This window comes from Sardina pilchardus, chromosome 17 (assembly GCF_963854185.1).
Source record: "Sardina pilchardus chromosome 17, fSarPil1.1, whole genome shotgun sequence".
NCBI classification, from domain to species: domain Eukaryota; kingdom Metazoa; phylum Chordata; class Actinopteri; order Clupeiformes; family Clupeidae; genus Sardina; species Sardina pilchardus.
The window spans coordinates 8,439,336-8,458,718 of record NC_085010.1 but is presented as its reverse complement, the minus strand read 5'-3'; the positions used below and the strand labels follow the sequence as shown (position 1 = coordinate 8,458,718).

Here is a 19,383-nt window from a genome sequence, read left to right as displayed (position 1 = left end):
ACACACACACACACACACACACACACACACACACACACACACACACTCAGTTTGGCGCAAGAGTACAAGACAATGTGAGACAATGAAGTGGAGAGAAAGAGAGAAATTAAATCTGATGTGTGCATTCCATACACTATTTATGACAAGCGCAAAGCATTCCTATTGTCTCTATATTGTTTGAAATGATGTCAGTAGTCATTCTCTGAATTCACTTTTAACAAACGCATCTTCATAAATAAATAAATACTCCCAAACACTATATATCCGTTTTTAAAAACATTAAATGTTTTGTTATGCAATTGTGTATTCCAGGAAATCGAATTGCAGTTGTGTTGTTTTGATTGAGTAAAAATAAAATCAATTAACAATCATCCAAAAACATTTCTACTGAAATTACTTGGAAAACAAATTGGAAAAAAAATATATGAAAACTCATTAAAATTGTGGATATGGCTATTTGGAAGTCTTTGTACTGCTGTGCTTTCGCTGGTGTGATGGCTGTCCGTGTCAATTCAGTTGTGTACTCGATGTAAATGGGGTATTATATTTGTTGTCCTGAAAAGCGACCTTGGGTTTGAAATGTAAATATGATTGTTCATGCACATTGTGACCATTTGACCATAAAACAAACAAACAAAAAAAGCCCCTTCCTCACAGGAAACACTGACATTGACCATGTGTTGCATTACAGGGGATGGGAAAGAGAGGTTTGCATAAAGTATCAACTTGGTGGTAACAAGTTGATGGACATTGATTCACATTTTGTTGCAGTCAAATTAGATTACGTGTTAAATATCATGTTTCAGGATATGTTACTTTCACAAAGTTTTGATCCCACATCCCTTGATTAGGGACTGTCAAGAGATATACAGTACAAACTTTGCATTGCCTTTGGTGTCAAGTGTTCACAAATGAGCTCCTAATTAGTGAATGAGCTGGATGCAAACACGGCTTCTCACAGCCCTGCTGTGGACTCCTCACCTGGGCCTCTTCGCTGGTAACCGACGGCAACTCCTTCACCTGCTTGACACTGTCGGATGGCCCCTCGATGCCGGTCATGGTCTTGTACTTCCTCATCGTCAGGCTGTCCACCACCCAGAACATCAGGGACTGGAGACACCAGAGAAGATTCCAGAACATCAGGGACAACAAACACACCAGCAGAACATTCTAGAACATCAGGGACTGGAGGCACCAGAGAAGATTCCAGAACATCAGGGACAACACACCAGCAGAACATTCCACAGATAGAGAACATCGTACATTCTAGAACACAAGATGCCCCACACAGAGAAGAAGAATCTAGAACCCGCATACAGACATAAGACGCAGTAGTAGCCTACATCAAATATCATCAGACACATGCATGCCCACTTATGACAGTATAGACACCACACTGGTCAAAACAGAAAATAAATCAATCAATAAATCAATAAATGGTACATATTTTTCTACAAGGAATTTGTCCATAGACGTCAGGCTAGCGGTTACTGAACTGCTAACTGCAATGACAAATCCATTTAGACATACTGTATGTACAGTATAGAGGGTATAAACTTCCCTACTAAAGCATTATAGTCTGCTGCTGGAGAAGAAGATTGGCACACCCATTGAGCATTTCTGGTCAAAAATACAGAAGTTGTGTGAAAGGTCAAAAACAGCAGGTTCAAACACACCTGGCTCCGCCGGCAACAAACGCGCGCAATGAGAGCCTATGTGACAGTATTATCAGAACAAAAACAATAGCCTCTAGTTCAGACCTGCACCACACGTGCACAGCCCCCATACACCCAGCCCAGATGAGATGCATATTAATCTGAATCTGGCCAAAGCTGTGCAGGCTACTACAGTCCAGCTGGAGATACGGTTAGGGATATGCACAGAGACACAGCATGAGGGGTAGTAGTGTGGGGAGATACGGTTAGGGATATGCACAGAGACACAGCATGAGGGGTAGTAATGTGGGGAGATAAGGTTAGGGATATGCACAGAGACACAGCATGAGGGGTAGTAATGTGGGGAGATAAGGTTAGGGATATGCACAGAGACACAGCATGAGGGGTAGTAATGTGGGGAGATAAGGTTAGGGATATGCACAGAGACACAGCATGAGGGGTAGTAATGTGGGGAGAGAGAGAGAAAGAGAAACAGAGAGAGAGAAGCTAAGGAGAGAGAAAGAGAAACAGTGTGAGAGAGAGAGAGAGAGAAGCTAAGGAGAGAGAAAGAGAAACAGTGAGAGAGAGAGAGAGAGAAGCTAAGGAGAGTGAGAAAGAGAAACACAACAGAGATAGAGAGAGAAAGGAAGAGAAAAAGGAGAAAGGCTGTGACTCACATTGACTACGAAGGGAACGATGAGCATCACCAGGACCAGCTCCACCTGTGGATTTGGGATGTAGTCCAACAGCACCTCCTGCAACTGAACACACACACACACACACACACACACACACACACACACACACACACACACACACACACACACACACACACACACACACACACACACACACACACACACACACACACACACACACACACACACACACACACACACACACACACACACACACACACACGATTAGTAGTAGTAGTAGTAGTAGTAGGGTTGAGAGTGTGGAAAATAACACATATGTGCTACATAATTACCTCCGCCAAGGAGGTTATGTTTTCATCGGGGACCGGCGTTTGTTTGTCTGTCTGTTTGTTTGTCTGTCTGTCTGTTTGTCTGTTTGTTAGCAAGATAACTCAAAAAGTAATGGATTTCGATGAAATTTTCAGGGAATGTCAGAAATTACCCAAGGAAGAAACAATTAAATTTTGGGAGTGATTCGTTACACCGTCGGGATTCTGGAGCCGTTTATGTTTTTCGGTTAGTGGTGTAATGGCATGGTATGGCCACGTGGTGGCGTTCTGAATAGTTTAGGTTCAAATGTATGACAACCAAGGAAGAACAATACAGGCGGAGGTCTGCGCTCTCTGAGTGCTTTTCTAGTTCTGTAAATAAATAATGCTGTATATGTCCTACTGTATATGTTTCTACTTATTCTTTATATTATTATTTTTTTTATAAACTCATGAATGATGCACTGCTGGAAAAGCACTTTAAATGTAAATTTCGCTGTACCCATGACAATGACATCAAGGACCTATTCTACTCTGTTCCATTCTCAATGACTATACAGCATGTTTGCCTGTTTTACAGGAATTGTGTGGGTGAGAGATGTGGAGGGTCGAAATCAGACCCTGACCCGTCCTCATAACTATCATCCAAAAAAGCAGAACACCACGAGCGACAGAAAAGAAATGGGGTCGTGCTGCACAGCATTGTGTCCTATCGCATCCAGGAAGGACATTCCCATTGAAAACAATCATAGAACTGATGGTGTTACTAACACTCGCATTTAACTCAATCACTATTAATCCCATATTTAACATATTCAGTGTGAACAGAGAGTGTTAAATCCTGCTGCAGGTCTAACGCTCATATTGTGAGGAAAAGCTCTTAGACCCGTGAGTCTGGGTCACCACTATGATCCCCTGGACTGGCTGGATGTGTCCCCTGGATGTGTGTACGCTAAATGTAGACAGATGTGTCCTGATTTTGTTCAGGACATGAGGCTGAAGAGTGTGTGCGTGCGTGCGTGCGTGCATAAGACTGAAGTGTGTTTCTGTGTGTGTGTGACAGTATGAAGTGTGTTAATGTGTGTGTGTGTCTGGATCAGACACTGAACTACAATAAAAGGAGAAACTGAATACCACTCATCTTCAATGGGTAAATATTTACAATTGCACACACAAACAAACATATGAATGAGGAGACAGACAGTCTCTCTCTCTCTCTCTGTCTTCATTCATCATCCTCTCATTCCCTCATCTCTCTCTCATCTCCTTTCTTTCCTCTATCATCTTAACATTCCTCTCCCTCTCTCTATCTCTCTCTCTCTCTCTTATTCCCACGCCTGTTACAGTAAGTGATGCGTCCTCATCTTCCCTCTAATTCCTTCTCTCCTCCTTTTCTCATCATCCTTTCTTCTCATCCTCCTGTCATCTACTCTTCTCCTGCCTCAACTTCTCCTTGTGTCTTCACCATCACTTTGTCACATGACATGGAACTTCTGCCTTCTTCCTCTCTCTCCATTCTTTCCTCTCTCTCCTTTCTTCACCTCTCATCTCTGCCGACTCTGTTCTAGGTGTGTGACCGCAGGAAGAGAAGAACATATCCTCCTCCTGTCCTTCTCTTCCTCTGTTTTTCCTCCCTCTCCTCTTTCCTTTATCTCCTTTATTCTCTTCTTCTCTCTTCCTCCTCTCCTCTCCTCTCCTCTCCTCTCCTCTCCTCTCCTCTCCTCTCCTCTCTTATCTCTTCTTATTGCACAGCTCTACATAATGCTGCAGAATGCTCCATTCATTTGAATGGGCCTTCTCAACATTCTGAGGTCTTGGATCAGAAGTCCAGCGTGCTAGAGATGGAGTTAAAAGCTCAAGCTGCTAGCTCTTCCACTGACATCTCTCTTAAGTTGTCAGGGGGAGACATTTTACCCAGTGTACATACTGCTCAGCTCTGCTACCATTGCACATTTTAAAAACGTTTTCAGGCCCATTCACTGAGGATGGTCTGAATGGGACCGAAAACGTTTTGCACTAGGGTAGCACTTTACACTCCTCACTGGTTGGATTAAACTTTGCATCGGAAACATTGGTGTGCCAGTTCTCTTTTTGACTGAAGAACTAGTCACAACAGCCCAATAGTGCAAGAAATAAAAAGTAAAAAGAAAATTGTATACAGCACACCTAAAATGAGTCAATGAGGTGACTGAGGTGCATTGTGGGTACTCACGTTGGTCCAGCCGGGGATGAGGAGGACGAGAGTGACCACGCCCTTCTCCACGATCATGATGAGCAGGTAGATGGCACACTGACCCCACCACGCACTCGCCCTCGGAGGGTCACCTGGGGGAGGGAGAGAGAGAGAGAGGGAGGGTGAAGGAGAGAGAGAGAGAGAGAGAGAGAGAGAGAGAGAGAGAGAGAGAGAGAGAGAGAGAGAGAGAGAGAGAGAGAGGGTGAAGGAGACAGAGGCCGAGAGAAAGGCAGGGAAAGAGAGGGAGGGGGGAGGTGGAGGGGTGAAGGAGATGGGGGGCAGAGAGAGGATAGAGGAGAGAGAGAGAGAGAGAGAGAAAGAGGCAGAGAGACAGGCAGAGATAGAGAAAGAGATGGAGGAAGGAAGGGATGAGAGAGAAAACGAGAGAAAACGAGAGAGAGAGACCGAGAGAGAAATAAAGAGACCGAGAGAAAGACGGAGTGAGAGGATGGAGAGAGGGAGGGATGAGAGAGAGAATGCAAGAGAGAGAGAGAGAGAAAGAGAGAAAGGAGGGAATGTTAAGATGATGGAGGGCAGAAAGGGGACAAGAGAGAGGGAGGTGAGGGAATGGGAGGATGCCAGATGAATGAAGGAGTGCAAGACAGAGAGATCAGAGGAATGGAGAAGGAATGATGAAGGAAAAAGATGAAAGAGAAGAAGAGAAGAGACAGAAGAGAGATACAAGTGAGAGGGAAAGAAGGAAACAGAGAGAAATGTGAGAGGAGAAAATAGAACATTGTTACATTATTCAAATCTGCATGTTTATCCATGACATAGCATTAATGACACTTCAAATGACACCATATGTGTACACAGTGGTTTAGGTTCAAATGTTTGACACCTAGGAAGAACAACAGGCAGAGGTCTGCTCTCTCTGAGTGCTTTTCTAGTTTACTTTCCTGTGGTCTTTACACACACACACACACACATATATATATACATACACACACACTACCTTTCATTTGTTCTGGTCTAGACTGACAGTCTCTGGCAAAGTGCATTATTAGTGCTCCAAGCCTCTCATCAGCGCACACACACACACACACACACACACACACACACACACACACACACACACACACACACACACACACACACACACACACACTTTTTCTCTTTTAAAACACACACTCTCTCACACTCACGTACATATACACTGTCATACATGTGTGCCACTCCCACAAACACACACAGTTGTGTCATTACCAAGTTAAGCATCCAAGCATCTGAACTAAGTGTTAAGTCAGTACCCCCATTGGGGGGCTATAAAAAAAGGAAAGATAGAAAGAAAGAAAGAAAGAAAGAAAAAAAGAAAGAGAGACAGAGAGAGACGGGAGGAGAACGTGATCAGCGATGTCCTCTGGGGACCACACAGGGGTCTTCATGTGACACAGTTCCCAGAGACACAAAGGCAAACATTCAACTCCACCACTCACATGCAAGAGACAGACACACAGAGAGAGAGAGAGGGAAAGAGAGAGATGTGAAGAGAAGGACAGAAAGAGAGAAAGGTGGAGAGAGGGAGAGAGAGGTAGAGAGAAAGAGAAAGAGGTTAAGAGAAAGACAGCAAGAGAGAAAAAGGTGGAGAGAGAGAGCAAGAGAGTGAGTGAGAGAGAGAGAGAGAGAGAGAGAGATCCCCTTATGCGTTAATTCCACAATTCTGTTAAACATTTATTTATTTATTTTCCCTTAAACTCTTTATGTATACACGTAATTGAGCTTTGGCAATATTGTTCATGAAACTTTCATGCCAATAAAGCTTTATTGAATTGAATTGAATTGAGAGAGAGAGAGAGAGAGAGAGAGAGAGAGAGAGAGAGAGAGAATACATCGCATTGCTTTGGCAACATTGCAACTTCACAGTCATGCCAATACAGCTCTTTGAAATTGAACTTGACTTTGCGAGAGAAGGAGAAAGGGAAAAATTGAGACAGAATCCGTTAACTCAATCCGTTAATTCATTGTGACGTTGGAGACACAGAGGGAACCTGACACTTCAGTAGTGGTATGGCCTTACAAACACATAAACTCAACCTGCAGCGCTGTTATGACCCTGGTAAACAGTGTCTCTGAATATGCAGTCATGCACACATACTCACAATCTCTGTCTCTCTCTCTCTCTCTCTCTCTCACACCCACAAACACACACACACACACACAGAGAGACACACACACAGAGACACACACACAGAGACACACACACACACACACACACACACACACACACACACACACGCACGTGTTTTGTGGCCCCAGCAGCTGTGTCGAGTTTCCCACTCAGACACTGGCGGGGCAGTCATGGGGGTTATTTTCCCCTGTGCTGCTGCAGCTGGGGCTCTTGGCTGGGGAACTGAGACACTCGGCCATGAGCACGGCCCACTCAGCAGACCCGCTGTACTGTTCAAAGTTAGAGCCACAGCAGCCCCTAGTGGTGCGGATGAGGAAGTGCGTTTATGCCTGCTCACACCAGGGATGCGTTTCCCAAAAATCAAGCATTCTGCGTTAGTTCTGGCAGGCCGCATAGTCAAGCCTGCTGTCAGCGGTCAGTTTCTTATTGGCTATGCCAAGCCCAGCCCACATCAGCTGTTCCACTCAGCTGATCGTTCCATTCTCTTGCAAGTAGTCTCTCTCATAAGGGCGCCTTATTTCAGCTGCGTCAGTCTGCATTGCTTTCTCTGCTCGCTGCTTTGCAACCCACCTCCCCCCAAGCTCCACCTCAAAGTGATTAACTTAAAATAATGACATACTGTTGTCATAGTTGCTTGCTCTGTTTGGGGGGAATAGAGTTACTCTCCCAGTTTAAACTGGGAGGGTAGTCCCCTGAGGATGCTGCTGTTCCCTGTCTAGGCTTTTCCATGGAGCTCATGGAAAGACAGGGAACTTCCTCTGAACAGAGCCTAAGGATCCTAAGGATGTCATGCTAAAGTAACATAGTTATTTCCAGCACAGTCAAACTCAGGCTAAAAAGACATACAATATTACGAGGGAGAAAAAGACAATCACATAAAACAAAAAAAAAGAGAATCAAAAATGCTGTAAAAACTATCCAATTTATCAATAAATATTCACCTTGTTCTCATAAAAGCTGCTTGAGTTGTCTTTTAAAAAACCCTCATGGTGACAGGAGTCTTGTAGCAGCAGGCAACCTACTGTGTATACCATGCCATGATACCAGTATGCCAGTGTAGTTAGGGAGAGAGATGTCGCACACTCCGAGTTGTAAGTCAATTTTCCAGTAGACCAGCATATCATGATTGGACGGAGGGCAGTCATAATCTTCTTAGGGCCCCGGGCTGAAAGGGGTCCCCCAGAACAGCTGATTATAATCAATTTAATCCACAGAAACGACAACTGTGTGGGTGTCCCTTTAAATTATATTATCTGTCATATGCCGGAAAACTGCAACAACGCTGTTGTCGGAATCACCCTAACGAGGCACCAGCCTGCAAAAAGGTTGTGATTTCAGAACGCAAGAAATGAATCAAATGAACCTAGAGCCTTCTTCCAGCTCACAAAAATATTTAAAAATGGGTACTTTCACACTCTCTCCAGGTCTAAATAATACCTCCACGGTTCAGACACACACACACACAATGTTTTTGGGTGCTGTTACTATTAACCACTGACAGTGTAATTGGTCCCAGTCCTGCAACAGCTGTGTAAAGACTCAGAGGTGAGCACACGCCCAGCAGACTGCAGGACTTTAGAGGTGCGGGTTAGTGCCACAGCTCCCTCTTGTGGTGGCAATGGGGAAGTGGTTCTCATTCAATACCTTGACAGCACTGTGCAGTTCCAGACAAACATAATTCATTTTCAAATAAGCTGACAGCCTAAACTAACATTTAACACAACAGCAATTAAATGTTTTTCACATAGCAATTACTCAAAACAACATTTTACTTCTTTTTTTATATATATCTTCCTAAACTTAGTACTTTTTTACAGAGGTCAATTCCAGGAAGACTCGTCCTCATCTGAAAAAACGCCCCTTGTGGACAAATGGAGAGGTGCACGCTGTTACAGTATTTTTCCATGTGCTTATTGCACTGCTTACTAGATGCTGGGAAGGTAAACATGCAGTCCACTTGAAAACACACTAGAGCTCCACCATATGACCTTTGTGTGGCTACTGGCTTGTTTATCAGTTGGGCTAGAGAGACACCTCGGTAAGGACTGGACAGTCTGTTGGCCTCTCACAGCCCACAGGTGACTCATGTGGAACTCGTGACTTAATGATTTCAGTCTGTTTGTTTTTTTGGCTTTTCACTCATGCGGTTCCCGTACGGGTTGGTTTGTTTGTTTCGGTCACTTAAAACACCATTTCTCAATGTCACAGAGAAGACTAGTGCATACTGTACGGTACAGCCCTACAAAGCCAAAGAGCAGTATCTGTGAAAATTCCAAACTTTGTTTGTCTTTCACACTGTATTTTAGCATATACTGTAAAAATGAAAACCCTTACATCTTCAGGAAATGTTTCCGTAGATCAATGAGATTTTAACAGATTGATCGGAGGACATGGCATTTCATATTGGTGTAAATCTGAATTTCACAAAAAAACTGCACTTTGGATGAGTAGAGCAATGTGGACTGCATATCCTGTCATTCAAGCAACTAAGAATAAGTGTTTACACTAAGTTTGGGAGGAAACTAATACAAAAACACGTAAAGGGATGTTGGGAGGAGTTAACATTGCTATTTTACTACCCCTGACAATAAAGCCTTTTCACAGATCTACAATTTATTGGTGCCATTTTACACACTTAAATGTTTTAAATGAATGGAGCCTTCATGTGGGAATGATAACTAGCGAGTAAGAGACCAAGTGGGAATATTCCCACTCTGGAATGCCTCGCATCCAATCATATTTTAATAACTACTACTAAATCACTAATAAAAGGTTTGATGGGACCTAACTCCTGTATAAACGGGCGTGCAGACATAGGCCTATGATCTTCTTCACAAGGTGAAGAGATTATAGACATCCTATTTTCTCTGATGGTAAAAGGACCATAAAACCACTCAAAACCAAAAAAATCATCACACACACACACACACACACACACACACACACACACACACACACACACACACACACACACACACACACACACACACACACACACACACACACACACACACACACACACACACACACACACACACACACTCACACACACACACTCAAGCACAGACACACACACACACACACACACACAGAGAAATGGATGCGTACCATATTCTCCGAAGGTCAGTAAGGTGCACTGTTTATACTCCACGATGCGAGACACCACCTTCACACCCATCCAGATCACCAGCATCCCCAGCGTGGCATCCAGGATGAAGTTCATGAGGTACCTGATGAAACAGGAGCACACGATTGGCTGGGGAAGCTGATTGACAGGTGAATGTTAAAGGCAGAGCCAATGGGAATGCTGGACTCACAGAGAGCAGGCGTCAGCTTTGGTCAAAGTGGACAGGAAGATGTTGGCAAAGTGGATGAAGAGAGCTCCGATGGCCTGCTTGGAGGTGTCGTAAAACCTGGGGAACAAGGAAGTGAAGAAGAAGAAATGTTGGGAAATGTTGATGGCTCTGTTGAAAGGTCTCCCTTACCAGTGAGCTTCTGAAATCAACAATTACATTTATTCATTCAGTAGACACTTCTATCCAAAGTGACTAACGGATGTCATTTACATTATAAGTCATTGTCCCTGGAGCAACTTGCCTTGGTCACAACTTTTCAAACTTTTTTGTGGGCAGCCGTAGCTAGCTACTGGTTAGGGCTTCGAGCTTGTAACCGGAGGGTTGCCGGTTCGATCCTTGAGCAAGGCATCTAACCCCTCACTGCTCCCCGAGCGCAGCTAGTTGGGCAGGCAGCTCACTGCTGGGTTAGTGTGTGATTCACCTCGCTGTCTGCTGTGTGTTCACTAATTCGGTTAAAATTGGGTTAAATGCAGAAAACTAATTTCCCTCACGGGATCAAAAATGTATATATTTATAAACGTATACTTAAACACTACTTGCTAGCCCCGCTCCTTAACGATTACACTACCACCGCCCTTGCCAACACAGTCCTCCTTGCTAACACCATTTTTATACAATCTCATAAAAACCTTTCCCTGTGTGACTGTGATACTATAATAATATTTTTATTTCATTTTTATTTCTAATAATAATATAATTTTAAATGATTCTAGAGCACTTTGCTGTTCTTTAATCTTTGCCTTGTAGTGCTTTATGTGGAACCATTACACACTTTAAACACAAGCAGCCACGTTAGGATCTTTCCTAAAAGGCATCAGTTTGCCAAGCTGATCTAGGTGTGTGTGTGTGTGTGTGTGTGTGTGTGTGTGTGTGTGTGTGTGTGTGTGGTGCATGGCTTTGTCTTTAGTTCTTTAATTCTTAGAATGCAGGGAAAGAATTCTCACCAGATCTTCCATGGTCTTCGCACTCCAACAGGCTCACGAAACCTCTTCACTGTAAAGACACACACACACACACACACACACACACACACACACACACACACACAGTATTAACGTCATAGTAAATGCTAACAGTACATATGTGTGGTTTGTGTTGTTAGATAATGACACATATTTGTTGTATTATCAATCAGGCAAATGCAAGGACACTCTAGTCTAGCCTGAGGAGTGCACACGAGCCTTGTGATACAACCCATACACATGATTCCAACATCTAGGTCAAATGTAATAACAAAAATCGGACTTCTGCTTCTTATCTACAAGGCACAGTGGTGGCAGCCAGGAATTGAACCCACACCTTGTTTTGGCTACTGCATGCTAGTGCAGCTCCTTATCCTCAACACTATCACCACCTCACTTACATTTACACAGAGTCGTTTAGCAGACACTTTTATCCAAAACGACCTACAGAATAACTAGAAAAGCACTCCGAGAACGCAGACCTCCACCAAGCGAAAACATAACAGCCTCCTGGATCCAGACAATTATACAAGTCACTCTCAAAGTACTGCGTACTGCGTTGTTCCTGCGTACTGCGAGGAACAGCAGAAGTGAGAGAGAGAGGAAGGAGATAGATAGATACTTTATTGATCCCCAAGGTCCCAGTAGCTTAAGATACGACGCACAACATACACTACAACATAAACAGGATGATAAAATAACAAATCCACATGAGTAAAAAAAAAAAAAAAGAAGTAAAATATACTATAGACTAGAAAAGCACTCCGAGAGCGCAACCTCCGCGCGACTAGAAAATATAACCACCTCCTGGATCCAGACGGTGATGCGGATCACTCCAAAATGTAATTGTTTCTTCCTTGGGTCATTTCAGACATTCCCTGAAATCCATCCATAACTTTTTGAGTTATCTTGCGAACAAACAAATAATCAGACAGACAAACAGACAGAAAAAAAAACAAACCCCGATGAAAACATAACCTCGTTGGCAGAGGTAATAAGGAATAGGGAGGGAAAGTAATCTCATCGCCATCTAGCGGTTGCGTTCCTAGAGGCTAGCGGGAGGGGAAGGGATTTTCTTTTAGAAAAAATACATCTTGGCCCATGATGGGAACTTAGTTAAATGCCCTCAATATGCTATGCATTTAGGTCAGCTCTATTGCTTCTAGTGGTCATACTTTATTTTTTAGGATCAGTTTAATTGTTTTGAGTTTGTTTGTAACATGGTGATAACGAACTACTAGCTACAGTAGCATTTGACGTCACCAGTTTGGGCGCTTCATCTCCAACTGATCAAAACGGCAATTTGCTGAACTGGCTTTACATATTTTTGTAATGACAGAGAGCGATGTAAACCGCGTGGTAATTACCTTTATGTTGGGACAACTTGTGTTGTGCTCTTACTCACACAAGAGCTGGCAGTAAGTGTGATTGTACTAACTAACCAACTAGCTAACAGGCTAATAAACAAACCATGCTAGGCGAGTAACGTCGTGGAAGGGTGTCACATCACTTGAAGTTGTAGTCCATTTATGAAATGAAACGAGCAATTACGTTTTTTTTTTATTAAGGCGAAATAGGGTCTGATATTTTCACAGTTAGTAGATTATTACAGTATGAAGACTGAAAAATATTTTTGGTGGATAAGATCGCTGGAATAGCTGCGTAGTATTTTTTTGAAAAGTCGGTCTATGGGACTTAACATTGGAGCTGCTCTTCGATAGGAACGCAACCACTTGGGGCGCTGGTTTTCACTTTCCCTCCCTATAACATTCATGCTACAATGCAGAGAAGGCTTTAGGCAGGGCACTGCAACAGTCATACAGTATCACTATCACTAGAGGACACGAGTATCGACTGGCCGACTACTAGTCATGAGGAAGAAGGTAGATTAGGACAGAGAGGGAAGTGTATGTCAGGTGTGTTCACTTATCTAGCTATCCCTATATTTATTATGATAGTTATGGTTATGTTTATTGATTGTTAGGTGCGTTAACTTATCACATCACTATCTTTCTTTTATGATGATATAAAGGTTAGTTACAGTTATGTTTATTGACTGTGTGGCATCACGTACAGGGAAGTAGAAAGAAGCTCGGGCCCTTTACTTTCATTCTTTCCCCTCTGTATTGTTACTCGTTTGCCTGCCATTTACATTAAAGATCCGTTTTGTGAGTTTTTGCACATTCTAATAAAAGATTCCATTCTGCAACAATCCCATGTTGACATTCTTTAGAACGTTCATTTCTCAACATTCCTGCCACATGCAGAGGCTTGCCATTTATTTACAGTGAATCTCCCTACACATCACTTCTTATTTATTATTTATTAAAAAAAGAGAATATAGCTTCTTAACATCTATTAATATCTAGCCTACATATTTAAAGGGACACTTCACCGATTAGCATTAAGCTTTGTATCTGTAGAAAACAAGTCATGTTTTTGAATGGTCGTTCATCATTCCCTCGGTTTGCCTTGAGATGGGAGAAATACGGATTTCAATAAAATCCATGAATAGGACTTCATGCTTTCAATGATGTAAAATGATGATTTTTACATCATTGAAAGCAGGAAGTCCAACATTGAAATATGTTTTTCTCCCATCTCAAGGCAAACTGAGGGAATGATGAAGTATCCCTTTAATGATCTAAAGGACAACGATGTACTGTACTAACAAGTAGCCTACACAGGGAAATGCTAGTAATTTGATAGACATACTGAGAATATTTCTTTACCTAAGGTAACATAATTATGTAGCAAGACATATGTTTAGGTGTAATTAAAGTCAGACATACTCACTAAGTATATTATCATTTCACACCTTTTAGCACCTAATGTGTTGCAATGGATTGCACTGCTGCCTATGTTGACTGAGATCCTCAGGTGGTTTCTGCAACAGTACTTCCCAGTGAGGAAAGGACAATCATGTGATGCTGGTTAACCAATCAGCAACCACTGTGGTCATAGGGATTTTTGCTATCACAATAATGACACTATTCTAGAAGCATTAAGTCAAGGGAAATCGAATTTTCTTTCTAAAAAAAACCCCTCACAATTCACAACAGGGCATTGTAGGTTTCTGCTTGCCATTTTCCATGTCGGATATTTAGACATCATCTTTTAAACATTTTCCATTAAGGATGATGATGACATGAAATAAATTATATATTTACACACTACATTTTGAATTGCACCACATGGCTATAAATAGTTTTCAATTTTCTGACACCCTTCCTCTTCAAACACACTCTCAAGCAAGAGTGACATCAACTGTGGATAAATGGGGCAATCTGGACCTGCTAGAAGAGCATCTGAACAGAGGGGTGTGTGTGTGTGTGTGTGTGCGTGGGGGGTGCAGTCACACTTGGTGTGTGTCTCTGTGTGACAGAGAGAGAGAGAGAGAGCAATAGATAAATAAATAAATAAACAAACAAACAAACAAACAAATGAAACCAAGCTGAATTGAACTGAATGGGGATCAGGACAAAGAACAAATTCTTCTAACGGGGAGGAATTCTAACCATACATCCACAACATTTATGTAAACTCAACCGAAGCTTCTACCCAAAGCCACTCACAGATGGGGGCTGAGTCTGACAGTATAAAAAAGGAGACCTCAGAGCAACAGTCCATTTCGATACAGTGCAAGATAACCAGAGGATGACAGTGCAGAGGTTTTAACGGCCAGTCCTCAGGGATGACCAGATATGCTCGGTGACACCATATATTGCAGTCCCCCTAGTTTATGCTTGTTCGGCTCTGCAAAGCATATAAAGACCATTTCAACTGACTGTTCCAGACACTAAACAAACAAAATGATATTGAATTTGATTAAATAAATCAAATAAATTATATTTTCATTCTAATATTTTGAATTGCACCATGGCTATACATAATTTATAAATATAATTTAATTTATTTCAATAAATTAAATTAATTAGATTTTCATTACAATTACAGACACCATAATTAAACAAAATGACTGAATATAATTGAATTTCTTCCTTCTTCCCTCTCCTCTGCCTCGTCTGGTAATATTGGTGGCTGCAGTATTAAGTGCTGGCTAAGGTGCCCTCTAGATTGTAGTTTGAGTGCTATTCCTCATTAACGGTTTCTGCTGAAGGAATAAATGTAAAATGCTGATGAACTTAATTAAAAGGTATAACAAGGCTTCAGTAGGCGCCTGTGGTGTCACCGTTAGTGGTCATAGAGCAGAGGGGCGTGGCTCTGTCAGCGAGCGAATAACAGGAAGACGTGCGAACAACAACGAGGAAGTGAATTCTATCACGCACACACCGCTCTGGCCGCTCTCTGACAGGAAGTGACTTTTGCTAAATACAAATATTTGTGCTGAGTGCGACCATAAAGGGTGTCAAGAGGCAGAACTGGTGTTTTTGGTTTTCACCTCCGCTCTCTTTCTTGCTCTCGCTCTTTCTCACACTCCCTCTTTCGCCTGTTCTCCCTGGTCTTTCTGTTGCGCTCCATTTCTGTCACCGTCATCACCAGTATCTCTCTCCTACACGCATCACATCTTTTCTGTAATGCAAATGATTGTGCCGAGTACCTGCGCAAGGCTATCACAGAGCAGCTGGTAAAAACAGTAGCCTTTTTCTTCTCTCTCAGTCTCTCTGTGTCTCTCTCTGTCTCTCTTGTATTCAGTCATCTTCTGTTCTCATTTGACATATGCCAATCTTGCAGCACATACAAACATGTCACCTGCATCATTAATATCACAATATTATGACAAATTTCAATTACGCCGAACACATACTGAAGCAATCAATGCTGCAGCGCAGTGGAATGCATAACTATTCTGCAGAGACACTTCCTTGAGTTAATATTCTAGATTCTTCCGTTCTGAGGAAGCACTGTGTTCATGTGTCAATAAAGTGCCAAAGGCCTCCTTTGATTTGCCTTATCTATTCAAGTCATGCAGGCACTTGCACTGTGTGTGAATAGTCGTGCTGCTGCATAATTACTGGCTTATGCTAGGGTTTTATTTAAATCAATAAATTAATTGACACACAGGCAACGTTAACAGAAGGTTAATCACATTTAGCAATGATTAGTGTCCACTGTGAGTTCAGTGACAGCTGCGGAATGGTCTGATTAACTGTCAAAGCACACAATTCTTTTACCCCTTGCTCTCTCTCTTCTGTGTGTGTGTGTGTGCGTGTGTGTGTGTGCACTGGGGGGTTGTAACTGGGTCATATGGTCCAAGTGCAAACATGAGAACTGCTGAAACAGCAAAACAGAAAAGAAATAAACAACCACAACACCCAGCGACAAACTGTAGCGAGATCAACCCACTGACCAGAACATTCTCACCGCCAACTGTCTGGACTTTTCTAAACCAAATAACATCATACGGTATGAAATCCAACAGAAAGAGCCATTTGCTCCTTCCTTCCTTCCCTCCACCCCCCACTGGGAGGTCATATTGATTGACAGCTCCTTGGCTTCACCACCTGCACCAGCTGAAGTAATGACTGACAAGTCAGACGGCTCACCTGACGGACTGCCACTGTGGCTACCATGGTAATAAGTAACTAAGTTTACAAGGTTGTCATGGAAAAGACACGCTAAACAGCCCCCCCCCCCTCTCTCTCTCTCTCTATTGTATTTTCAACATGCTATACTTCTAGTCATCTCTGAGTCATTCAGTAATACAGAAGTCACTCATTCTCCACGCAATGCAGATGTTTCCACTCCTCCCTCCTTTCTTCTTTCTCTTTTGTTCTCTCTCTCTTATATTTACCTCCACCAAGGAGGTTAACTTTTCATCTGGGTTTGTTTGTCTACCGTTTGTTTGTTTGTCTGTTTGCGATATAACTAAAAAAAATATGGACTTCAATGACATTTTCAGGAAAGGTCTGAAATGACCCAAGGAAGAAACGATTACATCTATCTCTCTCTCTCTCTATCTTCTTCTGCTGTTCCTCGCAGTACTCCCTCGCTACTGAGGTTCTTCACTTCCTCTCTAACTTCTCTCCATCTGTCCCTATCTTTGTGTGTCACATGTTAATAGAGTACCGCCATGGGCAACAACAAGGCATCAACAACAGTGTTCCTGTTTCAGAGCATATCTGGCGTCGGCCCTCAACGCTCTGGGGTTTACAATCCCACAAGCCCCCCCAGGGGGGTCATGTGACAGGAAACCAAGGCCTAACTGCAGTCCAGGGGTGGTGAAGGGTAGAGTGTGTGTGTGTGTGAGTGTGAGTGTGTGGGGTTCAGATATGACAGAGGTCCTGTGACACACCATCGCTACACACACACACACACACTCACACACACACACACACACACACAGAGAGAGAGAGACACACACACACACACACACACACACACACACACACCTCGCACCAGTGCCAACAGTTAGAGCCTGCACGACATAAATCCACCACAGTCTTCAGCACATGACTGTGCTGAATAGCATCAGATATTTCAGTGCAGACAGGCCACACACAGCCAGTGCTTGTGGTCAGCTCCTCAGGCCCAACACACATCGCAATGAATTCTGCAAGTTGCCCAGACACAAAACCTATTCTCCTCCTTAGACACAAACAAACAAACAAACAAAGACACAGACAGACAACTCAAGTCAATCCTTCACTGCTTCCAAGCAACCACTGAATGCACAGTGCAGTGCATGAACAAGATGTCATCCATGCAGTGAGATCATGCAGTTTGTAGGCTAATGCATTGTTTTGGGGAGAGGTTTGTTATGAGCAACTCCCACAAACTCAGATGAAGTGAGTGAGGTGGTTCACAGACTGGGTTGTCCCTAGGCTACAGCTGGGCCTACGCTAAAAACCATCGGTCTGTCTGTTTATAATTGGTAATATTACGCACGGGAATTGACCCAGAGACAGTTGGATTCATGTAGATTGTACCGCATTGTTTTAGTGTAAGCTTGCTATGATCAACTCACACAAACTTAAATGTAGACAGAAGGCTCACAGCTTGGGCTGCATGCAGCCTCCACACGCAAAAAAACTGGGGCTCTGTTTCCATTTGGTAATATTGCGCACAAATAATGAGGATTACTTTTGGCATGAAGCACAACACAATCAGCAATGACACTTATCCTAAAGGATCAACATATCCAAGCTGGCTACAAAACAACAGCCACGTGTTAACGGGCTGACCTATAGGAAGAGCTGCAATTGTCAGCTGAGACACTTAACATTCCTACAGAACAACGAATGCGGTAAACTATTAATAATAACGGAACAATGTTACAATCATGCAATAAACAGCTGTCTAATAGTGGGATATGTTCCCTGTGAGATTTACCACGTACACATTAGAGTGCTGAAAGCTACAACTGCGAGAAGCCCTTGGATCAGAACCCCGAAGCCATCCATTAAAGAGCCGTTATCGCAGCCGCGCGGCGTCGCCTTCGTTATGTCGCTCATGTTCGTCACCACGAGCATCTTGCTTCGTAAAAGTCTCCTCACGAGGAAAATACCGTTATATCCGTACATGTCCATGTCTCTTGATGAAAAACCAAACTCCTCCTAAGACAAACAAAGGACGAGGGCACTTCTTCTTCGATAACACAGTGCGAAAAAACATCCAAACCGAGGAACGACAAACCAAAGAGAGAAAGCCAGTAAGTTAATCCCCGTCGAGCAACATAACTTAACTCCCGAGTCAATCAAAAGTGACTCAAACGACGTGCAGATGGCGTTCTGTTGGGAAAGTTATCTTCGAAAAGTTGTGCTCAAGTTGAGACAAGAGATCAGCCGCAGCTTCCACTTTCCCATTTTCGTGTTTTCCACACCAACAACAAGCCGAGCAGATCCGCGAGATGCTGACGTCACCTCCTGCTTCGGTCGGAGAGGGAGACCCCTGGCTTTTGTTTGGAGCAGCGTTGAATTAATCCGCTCTGCCCCACTCGCTGCCGCGCAGACGCTTTTATGATACTACATTGTCAAACGTGCCTGCCTTGTCTTCTAGCGGCAGGTGTTGTTATTATAGGCCTACACCAAGAATAAGATAAAGCACTGGCAACAGCTAAGCTCTGATGCTTGAGTGGTTCTGTTTTTTTTATTATTTTTTTTTAATACTTTGAAGTTCAAG

At 43.0% G+C, this 19,383-nt stretch overlaps 1 protein-coding gene across 1 annotated transcript in view; it reads right to left on the bottom strand.

Annotated features, from left to right (window-relative positions):
- Positions 1–19,128, bottom strand: part of tmem110l (transmembrane protein 110, like) — a 22,765-nt gene extending 3,637 nt beyond the window's left edge. Inside the window, exons 1-7 of the mRNA XM_062517843.1 lie at positions 18,602–19,128; positions 11,284–11,332; positions 10,301–10,396; positions 10,092–10,213; positions 4,835–4,947; positions 2,333–2,416; positions 982–1,110 (exon numbers count right to left, since the gene is read on the bottom strand). Of these exons, the coding sequence (XP_062373827.1) occupies positions 982–1,110; positions 2,333–2,416; positions 4,835–4,947; positions 10,092–10,213; positions 10,301–10,396; positions 11,284–11,332; positions 18,602–18,791 (783 nt within the window). The 5' untranslated portion in view covers positions 18,792–19,128. The remainder of the gene's footprint in view (positions 1–981; positions 1,111–2,332; positions 2,417–4,834; positions 4,948–10,091; positions 10,214–10,300; positions 10,397–11,283; positions 11,333–18,601) is intronic.
- Positions 19,129–19,383: the final 255 nt, after the last annotated feature.